This window comes from Clytia hemisphaerica, unplaced genomic scaffold, assembly GCF_902728285.1.
Source record: "Clytia hemisphaerica strain Z4C2 unplaced genomic scaffold, Clytia hemisphaerica genome assembly, whole genome shotgun sequence".
Taxonomy (NCBI): Eukaryota; Metazoa; Cnidaria; class Hydrozoa; order Leptothecata; family Clytiidae; genus Clytia; species Clytia hemisphaerica.
The window spans coordinates 502,557-522,344 of record NW_027103629.1 but is presented as its reverse complement, the minus strand read 5'-3'; the positions used below and the strand labels follow the sequence as shown (position 1 = coordinate 522,344).

Below are 19,788 nucleotides of genomic sequence, written 5' to 3'. Positions count from 1 at the left end.
TTCATTGCTGTAAAATCACATATTCACAATGATAATTGTGTTGTTTACACCTCATGAGACATTTTGAATTTCAAGTACTTTTGTATTAGAGTTAATGTTTGCCTTTTGGGAATTTAAATTGGTTTAAATGTATAATTTCATAGCAATGAAATCTGTTTGAAAACGAGGACAACAATAAATTTATGCATCTCGAGAAAAGTGTATTCAACCCTTTAAGTGCCACGGTCATTTTTTTCTAAGTTTTTTAAAGAAAATCGCTAGTTCAAACTTTAAAGGCTTATATCTCCGGATCTAGAAGGAGTTAGAAGCTTGTTTATAGTCCGTTGGATAGCTTAGAGTCTCCTCTTTCTTTTAGGTGCCGAGTGGTAAAACTTCAAACTAATTCGCTGGAGGACAGAATCAAGTTAATCAGGGCCAAATTTGAAGGTTCTTGGATCACTCGTTGACCAAAAATGGTCAAAAAACGGTCAAAATCTTAAAAAAGTGGATTTTTGTCAAATTTTTGCATTTTTTTACTTTTTAGCTTAAAATCTCACTGATAAGGCTCGCTTTTGATTTTTTTTTTTGCTTGGCCATGAAGTCCAATCCGATTCGTACGAGTTAGACCAAAAATGACGATTTCTAACTCAAACTGGGCATTACAGGATGGCTTCGCCCTCCTACATAGCCCATGCCTGATATATACGACATTGGCACTTAAAGGGTTAATATAATTTTACGCACACATTTAAGCTAGCTAGAATAATTAATTTTGAATATTTACAATGGAAAATACAAAACCATACATAATACAAATGGGTGTATATATTAAGCTGTTTTTGACGGTTCTTCCAAAAATCCTGCTTACTGAAGCCTTAAAATTTGTATATAATCGCTTTAAAATAAGGGACGAAGGCTCAAATGTTGTTTTTGGGACATAAAACTAAAAGTCCTACGCTTAAAGCGTGCTCACTTTTTTTTGGAAACCAAAAAGTCAGTTTGATTTGAACAGACTAATTTTGATGCGAATGGCCACGCCAGAAAAAGAAAGTACCACGCTTAATTAAAGCGAATTAAGCTCAACCGAAATTACTTTTGAATCGAACTCTGAGGGATTTATCTTTGAGAAAAAAAGATACTTTGTATGTGCTGATATAAAGACTTCGTATTTCAAGTTTCCACAGTTTTCCTCCCCTCGTTCGCGCATCATGCCAACTTCCTCCAAATCTGGCCAGCTAATCATTTTCACCCTTGGCTAATTCTTCTCTACGGTCACGTGCTCTTCGGTTTTGGTACCAGACCTTTATTCTTTGTTTAGTCAAATTCAATCGTTGTGAGAGAATGTTCAATAATGTTGTCGTCAAATATTGATTACGTTGGAATTGTTTTTCTAACGTTGTCTGTTGGTACGGCGTAAATGGGATACGTGGTTGACGTGAAGCTCGCTCACTTACTCCTTGACGCCGTTTGGCTCCTAAAGAAAACACAATTGAATTATTCTTAAGCATATTTTCTCGACGTTACCTTCGGTTGGGACAAATTTTCCCCAAAATTTATCGAGCGGTTGGCCAAAATATATATCATGCCAAACCCTAAATATATTGACTCAATCCTCAGCCACTTCCAAAACGGTATGCAAATTGAAAGATTAAAACTTTTGTTTCTATCGAGCAAAATAAGTTTGCTCTCAATACAACATAGCATTCGCAGCGGAGACAAAAAAGCTGCAAATTTTGAGGTTGAAAGCTCGAAAAAGCTACCGTGAAAATCACATCCGGATTCTGTATATAAGGGTAGCGTCGCAAAAACTCAAAAAAGCTGCAAATCTTGAGGTAGAAAGCTCAAAAAAGCTCTTATACTGTACAATGAATATGCCAACAGACATGGAGCTTGACATTTGACAGTGGAGTTTTTAAATTATTTCAAATCTTTGTCATCAATGAATAATAAACAATAAGAATCGATTGCATTAAAACCTTCTTGACCTTGTCGCATTAGTTTCATTTCCAATGACGTACGCAATGTAAAAGATCGAATTTTGATCACCAAATATTCTGAATTTAGAAATAATTTTCGGAGTAAAAAAGTTTGGTCTAATATGAGACATGCTTTTGGCTAAGGCCCCAGCGGAAGCACCGTAAAATTGCGGAGGCTGAAGGCTCAAAATGAGATAAAACTCGAGAAATTCGAGAAAAAAATCTCATTTGATTAAAGTTGGGGAGGCTGAATTTCCAAGTCTCCCCGCTTCCACCCGGACCTGTGAATAGGATTTTGAATGATAGAATGATGCTAATGTATTTCCGCAATAAAACTAATTTTAGGGGAATAAATCAAATTTCGACCCTAGCACTGAGGGAAATAATTAGGACCCCTTTAGATGCAAGATTTGACATTTTCTTCATATGCCCAATAAGAAAAGGGGTGGAAATAATTAAAATCCGACCCTGTCCGACTCAACTTTTTTCAAAATTGAGTGAATTTGTAAACCCTTTAGTTAAGATTTTTTAGAGTTTGAATTAAGAATCCTGACCAACGACACGCCTCCATTTGATTGAGACTAAGTGACACCGTGTACTCGGTTACCTTAAGGGAACTTATTTTGGCGGGAACTAATTTTGGCGGATTTGGCGAATTTAGACGAAAGCATAAAATTAGTTCCCGCCAAAATTAAATATTTTTCTCACTCGCCAAAATAAGTTCTTGCCACATTTCCTTGCCTAAATAACCCCTGAAATTCATCAAAATAAGGCAAAATAGGACAGATTTACGCTGTCATTCACTAAAATTAGTTCCCGCCAAAATTTAAAAAATTTAGGATATTTGCTGCCCGCCAAAATTAGTTCCCGCTGAAAAAAAATCCCTTAAGGTATCTTTCAGACATCCCCTTCTCACAGACCTGGTAAAAATTTTTCAGCCGGTGAGGATGAAAATGACAGGCTGAAACTTGATGGGGATTGGTATTGCAATATTTTTCATATCTATGGATTTCAATTCTTTTTTCAAGTCAGAAAATTTAGTGGGGATGGGAAAATAGCATAATGTTTTGCAGTGAGGATTCGTTTATTTGATTATTTTCAGTGGGGCAGGACGAAAATTGGAGGACAATTTTCGACCGGGGTCTGTGAGAAGGGGTGTTTTCAGGGGATAACATTTCGTAGGATTCAATCCTTATTATAATGCATTACTAATCCATAAATGGAAATTGTTATCATTCAGTCAAATTGTAAGTAAGGATAATAAGTAAGTATACAAAATTTTATCTCCTTGAATCAATCAAAACTTGGGACAAACTTGTACATATTTTTGGACCTACCGGGAGGTCCTTTAATTTGACCGTTGTCCGTTCGTCTGTTACAAGCTTTTCTCGGGATTGGCTCATTAGTTTTTTTTAATTTTTTGCACAATGATACAAAATGGCAATGCCTGAAAAGTGACGGAGCCCGATTTTTGAAAAAAAATTTTGGGGGGCAAATTTGGGCCAAAAACTACCTAAAAATAAGGTTTTTTGGACTTTGTGCAAAATTGCTTCATTAGTTTTTCCTGATTTTTGGCAGAGAGATAGAGTGCAAGGTACCCTAAAATGTGGCTGAAGTAATTTTTCTCGGAAAATTTTTTTTTCGTCGTCAAATACGGATTTTCGCAAATTTGGGCCAAAAACTACCTAAAAATAAGGTTTTTTGGACTTGGTGCAAAATTGCTTCATTAGTTTTTCCTGATTTTTGGCAGAAAGATAGAGTGCAAGGTACCCTAAAATGTGGCTGAAGTAATTTTTCTCGGAAAATTTTTTTTCGTCGTCAAATACGGATTTTCGCTTTTTTGGGGAAATTCCCTTTTACCATTTTCCTGTTAGCAGCTTTTCTCGGGATTGGCTCATTAGTTTTTTTTAATTTTTTCCACAATGATATAAAATAGCAATGCCTGAAAAGTGACGGAGCCCGATTTTTGAAAAAAAATTTTGGGGGGCAAATTTGGTCCAAAAACTACCTAAAAATAAGGTTTTTTGGACTTTGTGCAAAATTGCTTCATCAGTTTTTCCTGATTTTTGGCAGAAAGATAGAGTGCAAGGCACCCTAAAATGTGGCTGAAGTAATTTTTCTCGGAAAATTTTTTTTCATCGTCAAATACGGATTTTCGCTTTTTTGGGGAAATTCCCTTTTACCATTTTCCTGTTAGCAGCTTTTCTCGGGATTGGCTCATTAGTTTTTTTTAATTTTTTGCACAATGATACAAAATAGCAATGCCTGAAAAGTGACGGAGCCCGATCTTTGAAAAAAATTTTTGGGGGGCAAATTTGGGCCAAAAACTACCTAAAAATAAGGTTTTTTGGACTTTGTGCAAAATTGCTTCATTAGTTTTTCCTGATTTTTGGCAGAAAGATAGAGTGCAAGGCACCCTAAAATGTGGCTGAAGTAATTTTTCTCGGAAAATTTTTTTTCTTCGTCAAATACGGATTTTCGCAAATTTGGGCCAAAAACTACCTAAAAATAAGGTCTTTTTTTGGACTTGGTGCAAAATTGCTTCATTAGTTTTTCCTGATTTTTGGCAGAAAGATGGAGTGCAGGGTACCCTAAAATTTGGCTTAAGTAATTTTTCTCGGAAAATTTTTTTTCGTCGTAAAATACGAATTTTCTTTTTTGGGGGAAATTCTGTTTTACCATTTTCCTGTTAGCAGCTTTTCTCGGGATCGGCTTTTTATTTTATTTTTTTTTCATCTTTTGCACAATGATACAAAATAGCAATGCCTATAAGTGACGGAGCCCTTATAATGTGGCTGAAGTAATTTTTCTAAGGAAAATTTTTTTTTGTCATAAAATTTTCAAAAAAAGACGACCAAGTTACACAATGATAAAAGAAAATAAATCAGACGTTTTTGCATTGTTCTAAAACTTATTGTGTTTGCTCAATACCAATAGTAAAATATGTAGAATACCTACTTTAATCTGATATTGATCAAGGTAGGTCCATTCAGCATGTTGCTTGTTTCTATTGAGAGTACTTGGAAAATGTTTAATAAAGTCGCCATTAATTTCTTTCGATATTTCACAGTTATTCAAAATCAACGAAATATTAGTTTACACCTAATCATAATAGAAAGAATGATACTTTTTGGAGTACATAGTTGATGGGTAGACACGCCTCTTTTTAAGATGAAACATTTCAATTAGCGCATTAGAAAAACATCCGATATAGGAATCAATCAAAGGCCTTTAACCGTTCAGTGTACGCCACAGCTGACACACGACGTTGTTTTGACGTTAATCTAAAATTCACAACATCCATATGACGTTAGATTAACGTTGAATAAACGTTGTGTGTCAGCTGGGACTGCTCGGCTAAATTTCCTTCATTTATGGAGGATTCTTTCAGCTGCTGGTAATTTTGATTGAAGAACTTGTTTTAAAAACTTAGTACGCTGAAAAGATAGATCTTGAAAAGAGCTTTCCAACGAACCCAAACATGACCTATTTCGTTAAGCCAAAAAACTGCATTTGAAGTTGAGATGGCGAATTGAAAAGATTCCCCAAAATTGAATTAATTGCTGCCTCACCAATATAAGTTCTGGCCAAAATTTAAATTATTTTCTGCCTCGGAAACATTTTCAAACGTTTTTTGCAAATATTATAAAGATAGCTGCTAGCTCACCACAATCAATTTATTTTTCAATCTAAGATTTTACTGTAACACAAAAACAAACTGATTAGCCCTGCCAATCGCCGAAATAAGTCCCCACCAAAATTAAAAAAAAATTGTTACTATCCACACTAACCTAGCGGGCGTACGGGGTTTGTGATATCCGAAATATCGAATAATTTTGCTAAAATTTTTGAAATTCCCTAAATAAATATTTGCAATTCCAATACCGATTTTTTTGTGTATTTTTCCTCATTTTGACTAATTTTTCTTCAAATTTGATTTTTCATGTATCAATTCCAAAAAAGGAGGATACGGATAAAAACTTAATAATATCGAAATTCCGAAGCAGAAATTCATGGATTTCCGACACTGAATCAATTTCAGCATTCCGAAATACCGAAGAGATTTACCGAAAATACCGTACGCCCCCAACTAAGCTTTTGCCAAATCTTTTTCCTGATTATTCTCTCGCCCAAAATAGCCCCTTGGAGTCTACCCCTTTTTAGTAAGTTTCTGTTCCTTGAGGATTAACCAAAGGTTCCTTTTTGTTGGCTACTCCTTTCCCTGGATTTCTCCACGCACCCTTGATCCATTTTTTTTAGTTGCTGAGCATCAGGCCCGGTGAAAGCGGGGAGACTGGGGAAACTTCAGCCTTCTCACTTTTGAGCAAATTATTTTTTTTTCTCAAATTCCTAGCGAATTTGATCCCATTGAAGGCTCACAGCTTCCTCACGTTTACGGTTGTTCCGCCGGGCCTAAGCATCAAGCAGGGGACATCAGTACCAGTCTTTGAGCTTTAACCTTCGATACAAGAACTGAAAAACAATTGAAAATTTATAACGAAAAAATACTCACTTGTGATTTTTGGCGGTTTGTAACGCGTACAATACAACCAGTCAAAATGCGGATTGTTTCGAATATCATCTTCGTCATGGTTACCAGCCTCGTGTTGGTGGTTGACAAGCGTCATGTCATGGTCTAACATACTATAGTTCTCATATCTTGAATCTATTATATAATTTCTTGAGTCAGTATGACCAGGAACAGATAGAAACGGTATGGGTCTTGTAAGAAATGTTTCTTCTCTGCTACAATTTAATCTTCCAAGATGATGTAGTTCTTGCATTGGTTTTGAGTCAGTAAAGTATTCATTATTTCCTCCATAAACGTTTGACAAATTGGAATAATAGTCACTGTCGTTAAATTTCGTATCAGTACGATAGGTTAGAATTTTCTCTCTGTTGATGCTGTTTTCCATATAGTCTGAATTTCTAAGCGCCGCTTGGCTACCATTTTTGTTGATATTGTCACTAAGGATACTTTCAATAGAAAACGAAAGTGATTTGCTGGTAGTTAATTTCTCTTTTGATTTCTTTACTCCTCCTGGTGAAATTGTCCGACATTCAGAAAGTGATGTGGTTTCCTTCGTACGTTGGAAAAGTTCTTTCGAAGAAACAATGTCATTTCTGTCTGTCATTTTGTAGATGGTTGACTTCTTTATGGATTCTGTCATAGAACTTTTTTCCTTTCTTCGTTTCTTGCCACAATTTTCACCAAACAAAATATAAGAACCAAAACTAAAGTACTAGTCTATGTATTTTCAATTTGACAATAGTCTAAGTCGTTTGACGATTTACGATTGTCAATTCATAAAAGATGAAATATTCTTTCACACCTTCAAACAAGGGAAACCTTTTGATTATGAATGTTTATATTTTAAAAAATCAATATTTTGTATCCCTACATATTGTTTAAGCTTCAAAAAATAGCAATTTGATCTTAATATTGAATTGAAATATTGTCTATATATTCATTTCTTGTCATCAATAAAACAATAAAAAATTTGTTCTGACTGTCAATTACACTTCTAAAAATATTTCTCATGTTTTAAAATACTTTTCTTTAAATATGTGCCATAAACAAGGATTTTTTTATTTGACAAGCTGATATTTGATTGGTTTATCATCCAATTTTTGACCTTTTCACCAATTTTGCTGATTTGTTGTTATTTTAAGTATTTTTTCATACATAATATAAACAGATATTTGTTCAATTTCTCACTTCATAATCGATTGATTATATCACATTGGTACAATAATGAGAAATGGTTGTTTCAGGATTGTACATAAGGCCTGTCTACTACAAATGTGGCGAAAATGATCGAAATTACCGAAAAAACTACCCCGAAAAAATAATTGTTCTCCTTGTTTACGCCCTTGTCCTATAATGGCCCTTTACATTTATAATGCCTGAAAAATTTAATCTTTGCCGCAACTACGGTAAAACTTTGGTGCATCCCCGGCGTTAGCACTACACGTTTTTATTTTATAAGAACATAAGGCTTCGAGGCCCAAAAATTCAAGAACATTCTAAGAACATTCTAAGGCTTTGGAGACTTAAAACATGCATTTTCTTAAGAAATTACATCAAAATGCTCAAAAAATGCTGAAAATAAGAACATTTTAAGAACATTTTTAGGCTTCAAATCCAAAAAGCTAAGAACATCCGAAGGCTTCGAAAATTTTTGACGTTCTTATAAAAAAAACGTGTATTGTATAACTGTTAGCTAGAGAGGTTATCTAGTCTAATTTTTTTAAATATTCAGATTTCAAGTGTTCTTAAAGTGTTTTCAACCGGAGGCTCGGAGGCTTGTTTTGAGTTTTCAGTATTTCAGCCTGGTGCTCTTAACGCAACTGTATCAAACCATAGTTCGTATAAAAAGCCCCGGTCTGGAAGCTTTTTGTTTCTTTCCATTGTTTTTTACGCAAACTTTTTTGAGAAATTAGTTTGTTTTGCTCGCTTTTTGATCATGTGATTAAATCTTAAACCAATCCTAAGAGGAATACTTAGTAACGTGATCAAAAACTGAGCAAATCGATTTTTATCAGAAATCTGCCTTACAGCTCATACCCGTCCTGTATACATCAGATTATAAAAATACAGGACGGGTCTCCTGTCTAACTGTGATAAAACTTTAAATCTACCTGGGAGGTTAGAAAAACTGATAGCTTTGATACTTACTTACAAAAATTTGATCAAGTGTTCAAAATGACATTAAAATATCGCAACTATCAGGATAGGGAGGAGCTTGACAAAGAAAATCGATTTATTGCATCAAGGATAGTTTTTGAATTTGAGGACTCTTAGATGAAATTCGTTTTAGATCATTGTATTGGACTGTTCAATTAAAAAACCATACAGGGGGTGGACAAACTAAAATCAGTCTTTCACCCCTGGAAATTTTAGAATGACTTTTTACCCCCTCAGAAAAATGGAATGACCCATTTAACATAACTTTTCTGACGTGGGTGGTGTATATTGATAATAAAAATCTTGTGGATTCTAAAAGTTTCTTAACGGTCAAAATTTAAATAATAGAAAGAAAAGAAAGCCTTCAGCTCATATCAGGGCATATAACCAAACTTTCGTATTATTGAAAATCAACTTTAAGAAAAACAACCTCAAGCCGAGCTATAATTTTTCTAACACGCAAGAATCAAAATAAATAAGAAAATCAAGTGATAACTAGTTGAAAATGAAGCTCAAAACATTACATTTTATGGGAAAATATAGTGCTAAAGAAAACATGAATTAGCTGACCGCAAAAACTAAAGAACTAAAGAGATACGTGGCGAGGAAAGTTATTCCTTTTGAAAATTAATATCTCCTAATCTTATTTTTTGTCTCCAATTTTTTATTTTAGTTTAAATATCTTCAATCTTTTAGATTATTCTTCCCGGAGACCTTTCCAGCGGTGTATAACTTTCTTTCCAACATAGCATAAATAGGTATTGAGAAGTTGTTAAAAAGTAAAAGAACCATTCTGAGACTTCTAAGGTCATCTTCGTACCCTATAATGGACCTACGTGACATACACCCCTGTATCACAGCCCCGGTAAAACTTTTTCCCACAGCAGGGATAAATTTTTCATCGTAATCCCAATGGGGATAGAGATTCTATTGTTCCAAGCATAAAAAATCCAGTTGGAATGGTGAAGTGCAATCTTTTACAATGAAATTTGAATGGGGATGTAATCAAAGTCAATTTCCCAGTAGGGCTGAAATTTTGGGGTATTTTTTAGTAACGGGGATGAAACTTTGGCCAAATTTTCCAGTGGAGGGCTGGACATTTACCGAGTTATTTAAAGATACGCTACCAAGGCCAGGTTAAAGCATTTTTTTAGAGCTAATCATATCTGGACTGCGGGAATCGAAGATGAAATTGAAAATTAAGCAGATTTAAAATAAATGATTATTGAATTAATTGTTATACAATCATGACGATTAAAATGAAATCAAAATATGCAAATTTTACCGCCGGAACTAAAAGTATATATTAAATAAGCTTATAATTTAAGTCTAAACAATTTTTAATCCTTGTTCAGTGGTTTAAAAGTTAAAAACCTTAGAATTTGAAATTCAATTTTTGTCCAAAAGTCAATACCAAGTCCAAAAACATACCAAAAAATGTTTGCTCTTAAAATTATTCATTAAATTTATGCCAAACTTATATCTACCGACTCACACTTACTTCTCAGCCGTCCGACTACTTGATTGGTTTTTACCCCTAATCTAGGCCATAGGCAAATGGAAAGTTAAATTTGGATTTAACACAGGTTAAATCGCGGTTTAACTTTTATTTGATAAGCGCCACATACAATATTCGAATGCCTGGGTGGCCGCCCTCCGCCAACTGAGTCTACTTTGCTAATAGCCACGTGACGTCATGTTCATAATGGCCATCGCATCTCCCTGTTCAAGTCGACGCTCTAACTGAAAGCTGACAGGATGAAATATTTTTACCTCCCTCCCTCCCTGCAGTTATGGTTGTAGGCGATCCTCACTTATTTATACTAATATTGTATTTATCGGGACAAATTTTCCCCAAAACTTACTATTCGAGGATTAGCCATAAATTTATGCCAAACTTATATCTACCGACTCAAGCTTACTTCTCAGCCGTCCGACTACTTGATTGGTTTCTACCCCTAATCTAGGCCATAGGCAAATGGAAAGTTAAATCTTAAAATTATTCATTTGCATAGCATTATATGTCCGTGTTGAAGGTTAATGATTCTTCAAGAGTGCTCTACAGGAGCAGCAAATTGTGTGTTTTTTTATAAAAGTTGCATAACATTAAAAAAAAAAGATCTATGCCTTAGACAGCACAAGGCGTAAACGCACAATCAAAACACAGACAAGGAACAAAAGTAAGAAAAAAAACTGAATAAATTATAAAAACGAAACAACCGAGATGATGACAACCAATCCAGATTGGTGCCTTTGAAACAGGGGTGGAGACAGGGGTAGCCTGCAGTATAAAGTTTAAGCTTCTTCACAGCAGCAAAGTTGTTTACAGCATTTTGGATCCCGAGCACATTGGTGCCGACAATATGATGAGATTTCTTTGTATTTGGGTGTACCAAACAAACCATTCGGATTCTGTTTGCAATTGCTTCTTTGGGAGATTTCCGGCATTTGACATGTACCACTGGATGGTCCACTACACGCTGTTTTGTCAACGCAGGATTCAAAATGGAACATACTGCTCGATTTCAGGAGAGAATTTGCTGCTTTGATGAATGGATACTTTCCTTGACCACAAAATTTACCATTAAAATCATCAAGATCCAATGCCCAAAACATGATACCTCCTAATCCATACTTCTTGACAATGTGGTTGATTTTGAAAGCAACTGATTCTTGATCATCATACGCAACCCAGAAGTTATCAACAGATCCATATGGTGCAAAGCTCTGGCTATTCTTGGTACACGTTTTGCTGGTCCACTTCAGTGTACAGATCTCAAAATAAGCCAAGAAGCCATTCTCACGAGTAAAAGACCCTGGGTTTCCACCTTTATTATCAGCATCGAGTGCATTTAAGCCAGCTTTGCATTTATCCTTCAATGTGAAAGTACGGCCATAAGCAGCTAGACCAAATATCAATTTCTCGGGATCCATACCAGAGCTTAACCAATATTTAACTGAATTGACAACACCGAGCTTGCCATCTGGATAATTTGGATTCGCGTCTGTATGGTGACCAGTAGTTGATTCCCAAGCACCGTGTAGATCATATGCCATGAGATTGATGAAATCAAGACTCTGTGAGATTTCGAAGATTTCATAAGATTTTCCAGCTGAGCTTTGACCGGCAGCCACTGCGGCTGTTAATAGCAATCCACGTGGCGCCAAAGCTTGTTTCAGTTCACGACACAGTAATGTGAAACGTTGCTTATCTCCATCTGGTGACCCTCTTTGTGCAGGGTATTCCCAATCCAAATCAAGACCATCAAAATCTGGAAGAGATAAGTATAGTATTTAAATAAAAAATACGAGCTTGAGATGTTAGGTGAATGTTGTTTTGACATTCTGCACTGGTTGGAACGCTATAGACACCCCATTCTCACAGACCCGGTAGAATTTCTTCATCCAGTGGGGATAAAAATAACTGACCAAAACTCGATCGGGAGTGATATTATCATGTTATTTATGGCTGGGAATTTGAATTCCATACTGATAGACATGAGCGCTATCCAGAATCGTAAAAAAGTGAACTATATAAGGGAGTGGGTTCGAGTTTGCGTGTATCATTCTTTCAGGTTCAACTTACTGTACTTCAAAAGAAATTCAACCGTTGTCCTGATAAACTCTCTTCGGTGATCTCTTGTGGATACCATTTCAGTGAAACCTTTTGAAGCATGGTTCCACCCACCAATTGCTAATAATACTTTCAATTTCGTATCTTCAGTTTTCCATTTCGTTATCTGAAATAAACACGTAACATTAAATAATAGTGGAGTCTCCGTAGCTCGAACACGTACGGGGAACACAAGTCTGTTCCAGTTAGGGATATTTCGAATTATAGAGTAAGATTTATAAGACATTGTTAACTGAAGGAACCATGAAACTTGTTTGAGTTAAGGAGTCATTCGATTTATAGACGATCAAGTTAAAGAGACTCCACTATATCACCTTTGTTTTTTTTTTTGTGTGCGCTGACCCTTAATAGGAAAACCATTACTCCATTTTAAGCCAATTAGGGTCATAAAGAACACCAAAATTTTACAAATTTCAAATCAGATCTTCAGGGTAATTAAATACACTTGTAACAATGCTATTTTTAGTGTTTACTGCGTCACTTCAACAAATTTCTGGCTTATTCGTGAAATTAATCATGCAAAAAAATTAGATAAATCCAATAGATTTCGCGGAGTTTTTAACTCGCTTCCGAAATTAAATCTCACTAAAATTACTCACCGCTGCATAACCCATACTAACGTCATTCCATTCTATATGCTTAATCCGATAAAATCCTGTCTTTTGATCCATTTCTACTTTGCCAAAGGAATAAATCAAATGGGTACATAACCCAGCTTCGTAATCCCGCGGTAAATAAGCTACTCCATTCCGATATTGAGCCCAGTTTGTATAATAGCAAACACGTTTATACTCGGCATTTGCAAAGCTTATGATGGTGAAAATTATTGCAAAAGCTATGATAAGAATCTTCATTTTTCTTGCAATCTGCTTATTCCAATGTTGTAGATTTGCGGCTATGATGTTTCTTTTTATTCTTCTATTAACTCGACTTTATTCATTTGGTAGAAGAATGGTGTTGCTTGTGTCCAGGATGTTTTTTATATGATTTGGTGTTAAGTGGTTTGCAGTATGGGGTGTTGCGGGGATGATTGATTCAAAGGGGTGCACCATACTGGCATTCTCCTTCAATTAGCAACAGAGTTTGCTATCACTTTGTACCCACAGGGTTGCGTAAAACATCAAAACAACCTCCCGTAAAAATTCTCTCTAAAATGGGTATACAAACAAAGCGTTATAAGCATGTTTTGAGAGAAAATTACAAAAAATAGGCGGCCCCACTTAAATTCGGTTCCAATTTCTAGCTTTCGTAGGAAATGTCTAGATTCCTGGCTGCTGGCATCCACTAACGGATTCGTGCTTCTTATATACTACTTGGGGTTTTGTAGCTAGTTAATATTGATTTGTTGGAAATGCTTTATCGAAAGCTTTCAGCCTAAAATCTATAAATAGTTCTCGATCAATTTTACTCTGTTTCGGGATGGCGGGATGTACACGTTTTCTATTAGAAGGCTTCGATGGCCAAAATATTTAGAACAAGTTAGAAACATTTTAAGGCTTTACAGGCTCCAAAACACCCGTTTTCTTAGGAAAATGGGTAAAAATACTCACAAATAGGCGAAAATAAGAGCACGTCAAGAACATTTTTAGGTTTGACAATCAAAAAGTTAAGATTTATTTTTTCTGTGTTTGTTTTTGTAAGTAGTATATCTTTGTAAGTGTAATGTAGTTTCTCAAATCATATATATAAAAAAAAAGAAGAAAAAAGTTAAGAACATCCTATCTTATAAAAACAACGTGTACTACTTAATTTTTTGAAATTGCTAACCCCTGAGATGAAAAATGACATCGAATCGGCTTTTTTGTGATTCACTGCTTCATAGTTGTTTCATGATTGTTCTCTTGGTAAGTGTATAAGTGATTTCCTGCTTCACCAGTTAAAAAATACTGTGGTTTTACGTCAAGCTAATTAAGTCTCTAATTGGCATTATTGGTAATCATCCCACAGTTCAATTCGAACTCTAAGAAGGAAAATTATCAATGACAGTGATTACTCAGAATATTTAAACTGGTTCATTTCTAGCTCAAGCAGCTTAGATGGCCAAAGTCCTTTGCTAAGCAAATTTCTTGTTGTGTGACCCTTTTTTAATATTTGTCACCAAAATACACTTCTCTCACCCCTTCTCACATACCCCATGGGACCCCTTTCCTACTGGAAAAATTGGCCAAAATATTGTCCTCAGGAGGAAGTTTCTAGTAGAATTTTAATTTAAAATTTATACTCTAATTGTTGTCCAAAATAACCAGATAAGGGGTTTTCCATCCCCATCGTATTTTACTGGCTCCTGAACAATGGATTTCAAATCCCACGCCATAAAAAAACATGGGAATATCAATTCCCATCAAGTTTTGGTCCGTTACCTTTAACCCCACTGGCTGTAAAAATCCTACCAGGTCTGTGAGAAGCTGGTGTCAAAATTGAGTAAGAAGGAAGAATAAACTTATGACTGACAGTACAATATGCATAGTATCCTTCCTTCAATGAAATATTGATGCTATCAGTATATTTCCGATATAAAAAATCCGCTCAAAAAGACTGCTAAAGGCCTACAAATCTCTTATCCTTATCCTTCTTTAGCCTGTACCACCCCGCACACGGGCGTTTTTTATATTTTGAAAAAACTTGCCGAACTTCGGGTTATCTTTTTTCAGTCAGCAAAAAAGAGTTTGGTACAGGCTAATCCTTCTTATGATTTCAAATCTTTTTCGGGAATAGGTGTATAGTTATCATTCCCGTCTTGATATTTTCCAGAATAAATCTTAAACCACAAACATACCATTTCTGCCAAAAATCCTCCATGATATCTCAGAGCTGTTTAAAGAATCGGCTGATGATTGCAGTCCATACGGAAACTTTGAGTACCAAAATCTACAAGTCTCATTCTTGACAATTGAAGTGTATTTTGTTTTGGGATTGACGATAGAGATGGCTTATTTGCCATCACGCGGAGGAAGTAGAAAGGCAAACTCGTACCTAGCAAGTATTGCTTTGGGGGTGGGTAGACATAGAGTCATGCGCACCAACTAGATTAATGTTTGAAAATTGAGGAAACCTAAAGTTTATTTTTGCAATAAGTGCAGTACTACTTTTTAAAAGGACCCCATTCTTTGAGTCAATAAAGCTTATACGTGTACATTTTAAACACACCAATTTTTTTGAAGGAACCCTTTTCAAAATTTGGAGATTTTTGAAATGTTTGATTTTGGATCCCTCAAACTTATCCTGTTCTAGATCCCACAAAATCGGAATTAAAATCATTCCCGATTGAGAAGGGCTATATAATTCTGAAAATTTCACTGTATATTATATTCGTTTTGCTGAGGCTCCAAAGGTTGAGAATCCATTCAATCAATTGCGGAATTTTGGCATTTCGCCACCTGGGTATAAACGAAAGCTGTCTTAATATTTTGTGAAGGCATATAGTATTTATAAAGTTTTATTCGTTCTCTCGTAAATCTCGCAACGTGAAATTACACTTTAATATAACCTTAAGGCACGTGAGAGAAACAAAGCTTAGGGTCTTTTCGTTCCAAGGCTGCTAACAGTAAATCCTGACCTGCTCATCCTGGAGAAAGTATAGCAGCCAGTAGAGCCTGCTGCAACACTGTTTCAATTTTTTTTTCAAAATACAAAAACAAAAGGCAATGAATAATTATTTTGAGAAAAAAAAAACAAAACAAAAAAACAACCAAAAACAGTGAGAAAAGTTTTAAAGAAAGTTGACGAAAACCATTTGGCTCTCGCTCATGGGCCAAACTTTTTTACGAACTTTTTTATGTGTGGAAAATTTAAGCTAGGTGGACAGTCCCCACCACTGAGCGGAAGAATTTTCCTCGTCGGTAAGAATCGAAAAATGACTTAATCTCACGCGAAGCTGTGGGATGACCAGCGAAAAATGAAACATTCTTTAGTAGGCGCTACAAAGCATTATTTTACTATCTACCACGTCCGTATGTGACAGGGGTGTTTTGAACGGTTTTAAAACTGCCCGAACGCGAAGATTGAACGCGATTCGAAAACCCACAGTTCTGCCCCGCAAATTATCGAGGGTGGTAGTCAGTCTGTTGAGTCGTGGAAGACATTACAATTAATGCCCGGGGGGGGGTTACTAGGCCAAGATGGGTTACGGGGATGCTCCGCTGGTCAGGGTACCTTTTTTAACCTCCACGAGTCCCAGGTAGGGTCGCAAAAACACCAAAATAGAAAAATCAGATTTTCGAACCTCAGCGGAGCACCCCCGTCGATCGACAAGGGTAGTACCCCCCCCCCCCACCCCCACCCCCCCCCCCCCGGGAATTAATGGTGCATCATATCATGGAATGGACATATTAGAAGCTTACCGTCTGCGTTGCAGAAAAACACAGATACAAAAACTCGGTATTATGGATGGCGAAACATCCGAACCAAAAGCCAATCGGGAAGATTTTTCTTGCTCTCGGAAATCATAAAAGTTTTTCCGATTTCGGGCGGGGTAGAGTGGCGGGCACGCGGCGGGACGGGGGATTGACGGAAAAACGCGCGAAAATATTAAATTCGCACATGGCCACATGATTTTTACACCAAGATGGCGGATCTCTCTATAAAAAATGTAAACAAAAATCTTAGCAACGTTTTCATATTTTTAACACTTGAAATCTGACTCTCTGAAAATTCGAAACTTGATCAGACGTCAGTAAGTATATTTGTTTTGGCATTTTAAAATTCATTGTCCTAACTTTGTTTACGTTTTTATGACAAAATTCATCTGTGTCTTTCAGTAGTGTAAGGTGTCTAATATCATTTTTTCGTTGTCGTTGTTGTTGTTGCTGTTTTGGTTACATTTTGGAAAATACATTTGTAAATAAGTATCATTAGCTGAGATTAAATCTCCTTTTTTATCTATTTTAGAAACTAGGCTATAACTAGTCACACCTTTTTTACCTTTTCTCTTTCCACGACGTCGTCTCTTTCCTGCCCTGCGGAAGCAGATAGACAGGGGACAAGAGCAGCCCTCAGCAGATTTTTTTTTGAAAAATCTGTTCTTTTTTCCATTAAGAGTAATTTAAAATTTCATGGATAAATCTAGTAGAGACTTTTCTTCAAAACACCCAGGTAAAATCCAGGGGTTGCCTTAAAGACATCGGTTCTTAAAACCGATTAAAATTTTAAGGAAAAATACATACAATTTTCCAGCGGACAACCTGTTAAAAAAGTTCAGAAGCTAAATTGTGAAAAACACAACCAGATGCCAGATTTTTTTTCCAGGGAGCTTGATAATTTTCTTAAAAGGTCTCATTTTCTAGGAGCATTTTAATTTTCTTAGAGAAAAGCTGTTATATTTTTCCAGGAGCATAATATTTCTAGAGAACAGATATACACTTATACAGTCCTGTTTTTTTCCAGAACAGATGATACTGTATAATACTTTCGTCACTTTTGAACAAATGAGAGTTTTTTCTCAAATTTCTAGTGAATTTTATCTAATTGTGAGCCTTTTGTCTCCCCACTTTTACAGTTGTTCCGCTGGGCCTATTTCCTAACTGTCATGATTAGTTAATGCTCCTTTGTTAAGTTCTTCTCAAATTCTCACCAGTTAGAATGCCGCATTTAATGCAATCAGCAACAAACCTTTTTTGGGGCAACCGGCCATCTTTTTGTTGTGATCCAAGGAGAAGGCTTTATTATATATCTATCTATATATATTTCGTGCTAAGAGGTCTCAGACCCATTAATCATACATGCTTTTCCTCATGTTAAATAGACCTTTTCCTGTAAAAAAAAATTGTATGCTGTAATAATTAGCCATTTAATAGTTATTTGTCATTAGGAAAAGCTGGTACCAAAATCTTTGTTTTTGTTTTGATGCTAAGGTCAGCAGGAGTTTTTACTATTCAACATGACATCATGATAAAAAATAGTCTTTACTCCAACAAGAGCAGCAATTTGATGCAAGAGTTAGATTGTAAAAGTTGAAAGTACAATCATAGTTGTATATGAAAACTCTTAGTCTTAGTAATGATAAAATTATTATGAATTTTTTAAAAACCAGATAATTAACCAATATAACAATAATTTGAAGTTGAGACAACATCAAAAATTAACAACTGTAACACTTCCAAGGACTTTCCAATTCATACACGATGCCCATTTCATCAAGGCGATTTGAATGCTTGTAATGAACGATGGAAAATTTTAATTTTTGTATTTTTCTTGTTGGATTGATATCGATTTTAAGCTTTGGGGATGTATCAGGTACGTGACTTGTGAGTAAAAGTGGTGGCAAAAAAAAATCTTATCAAGTAGATTTTCTTTTATTGTTACCAAAATTTACACATTCACAAAACTTTCTTTGAAATTCATGAAAGCCTAAATTCATTTTTGTTTCAGAAAAAGCTGCCTGATCTAACAACCACTCCTTCTTGTATTACTATTTCCTTCCTAACAACTTTCCCTTTGTTTATAATAAGGTTAAGCATGAATAAATTTTGTTGCGAATTGTCTAGGAGGTCTTATATTTTATAATGAAATTAGAGTTTTTTTGGATCATTTTTTATCATAGGTTTCACCAAGTTTGAGTTCAAGCACTGTACACCGTTAAGTTCAAGTCTGCTGAAGAAGCACAATCAAACATTGGTTGATTGCATCATCAATTGCTATGGAGAGATTGAGAAATATCAGTTTGCAATTTTTGACGGACCAAGCAGATGCTACTGTCTGAAAGATCTAATCTCGTGTAAGCGTGGGTAAGGATCATTTCTTAATTTTCAAACATATTTAAATTTATCATTTATTAGTTTTAGCTAAGATATATATAAACAGAATATTTTTTAAAAATGGGAGTAATTTAGTGCTGTAATGTGTTATTTGGAAGATTTTTTATGAAATAAATGTAAAACAAAATTGGAAATTTCTGTAACACTGAAGCAAAGTAAAAGATCAGAGTTCCAACTATAGGAGAGCATTGAAGAAATGAAAGTTCTACAGAGAATTTTATAAGAATTCATTGAGGAATGATTACAATTATAGGTTTAATTTATTTAGTTCTAGTGGGAATGCGAAGAAGGTTTATTTCACCAAAAGTACCACCATCGTTGAAAAATTCAAGCTGACTTCTTCCCTGGTTTCTAAAGATTCACCAATTTCATTCATTGGTAAATTTAAAACACAAATCAAACAACACCCACCACATCTACCAATCAAAATCCTTTATGATAACACAGTTATTAAAAATTACACTATCAAAGAAATCAGCCCAAAGGAAGCTTTGTTTACCTTCCAGCACTCATCACCATCAAATGGAACATTAAAGTTGCTTGTTATTAACTTCACGAATTCAAATAGTCATTCAGTCAACTACACAGGTGAAATTACTTTGATTCCAAAAGATGAAATACAATTTTCCCCTGATTACTTGAAATTTGGAGATAGTATAGCAAATGATGATTACATAAAGAAAGTCAATCAAAGACATTTATCAAATGGTAGTTTTGCAATGCTTGTGCATGAGCGATTAGATTTTAATTACAACTCAT

General features: G+C 35.2%; 1 protein-coding gene and 1 pseudogene across 1 annotated transcript; both read right to left on the bottom strand.

The window, feature by feature from the left end:
• Positions 1 to 773: 773 nt before the first annotated feature.
• Positions 774 to 7,322, bottom strand: LOC136802569 (uncharacterized). The gene is made up of 2 exons (XM_067059306.1): positions 6,469 to 7,322; positions 774 to 1,453 (listed from the first exon to the last, which is right to left on the bottom strand). The coding sequence occupies exons 1-2, from the start codon at positions 7,124 to 7,126 to the stop codon at positions 1,215 to 1,217; spliced, it is 897 nt and encodes a 298-aa protein (XP_066915407.1). The 5' UTR covers positions 7,127 to 7,322; the 3' UTR covers positions 774 to 1,214.
• Positions 7,323 to 10,793: 3,471 nt separating this feature from the next.
• On the bottom strand, positions 10,794 to 13,209 carry LOC136802592 (chitinase-3-like protein 1 pseudogene; annotated as a pseudogene).
• Positions 13,210 to 19,788: the final 6,579 nt, after the last annotated feature.

Excerpts from the sequence above, each read along its gene's own strand:
- LOC136802569 (XM_067059306.1), bottom strand. The coding sequence starts at position 7,126 with ATGACAGAATCCATAAAGAAGTCAACCATCTACAAAATGACAGACAGA. Across the intron at positions 1,454-6,468 it reads CAAACCGCCAAAAATCACAA|GAGCCAAACGGCGTCAAGGA; the intron begins GTGAGTATTTTT and ends TGTTTTCTTTAG.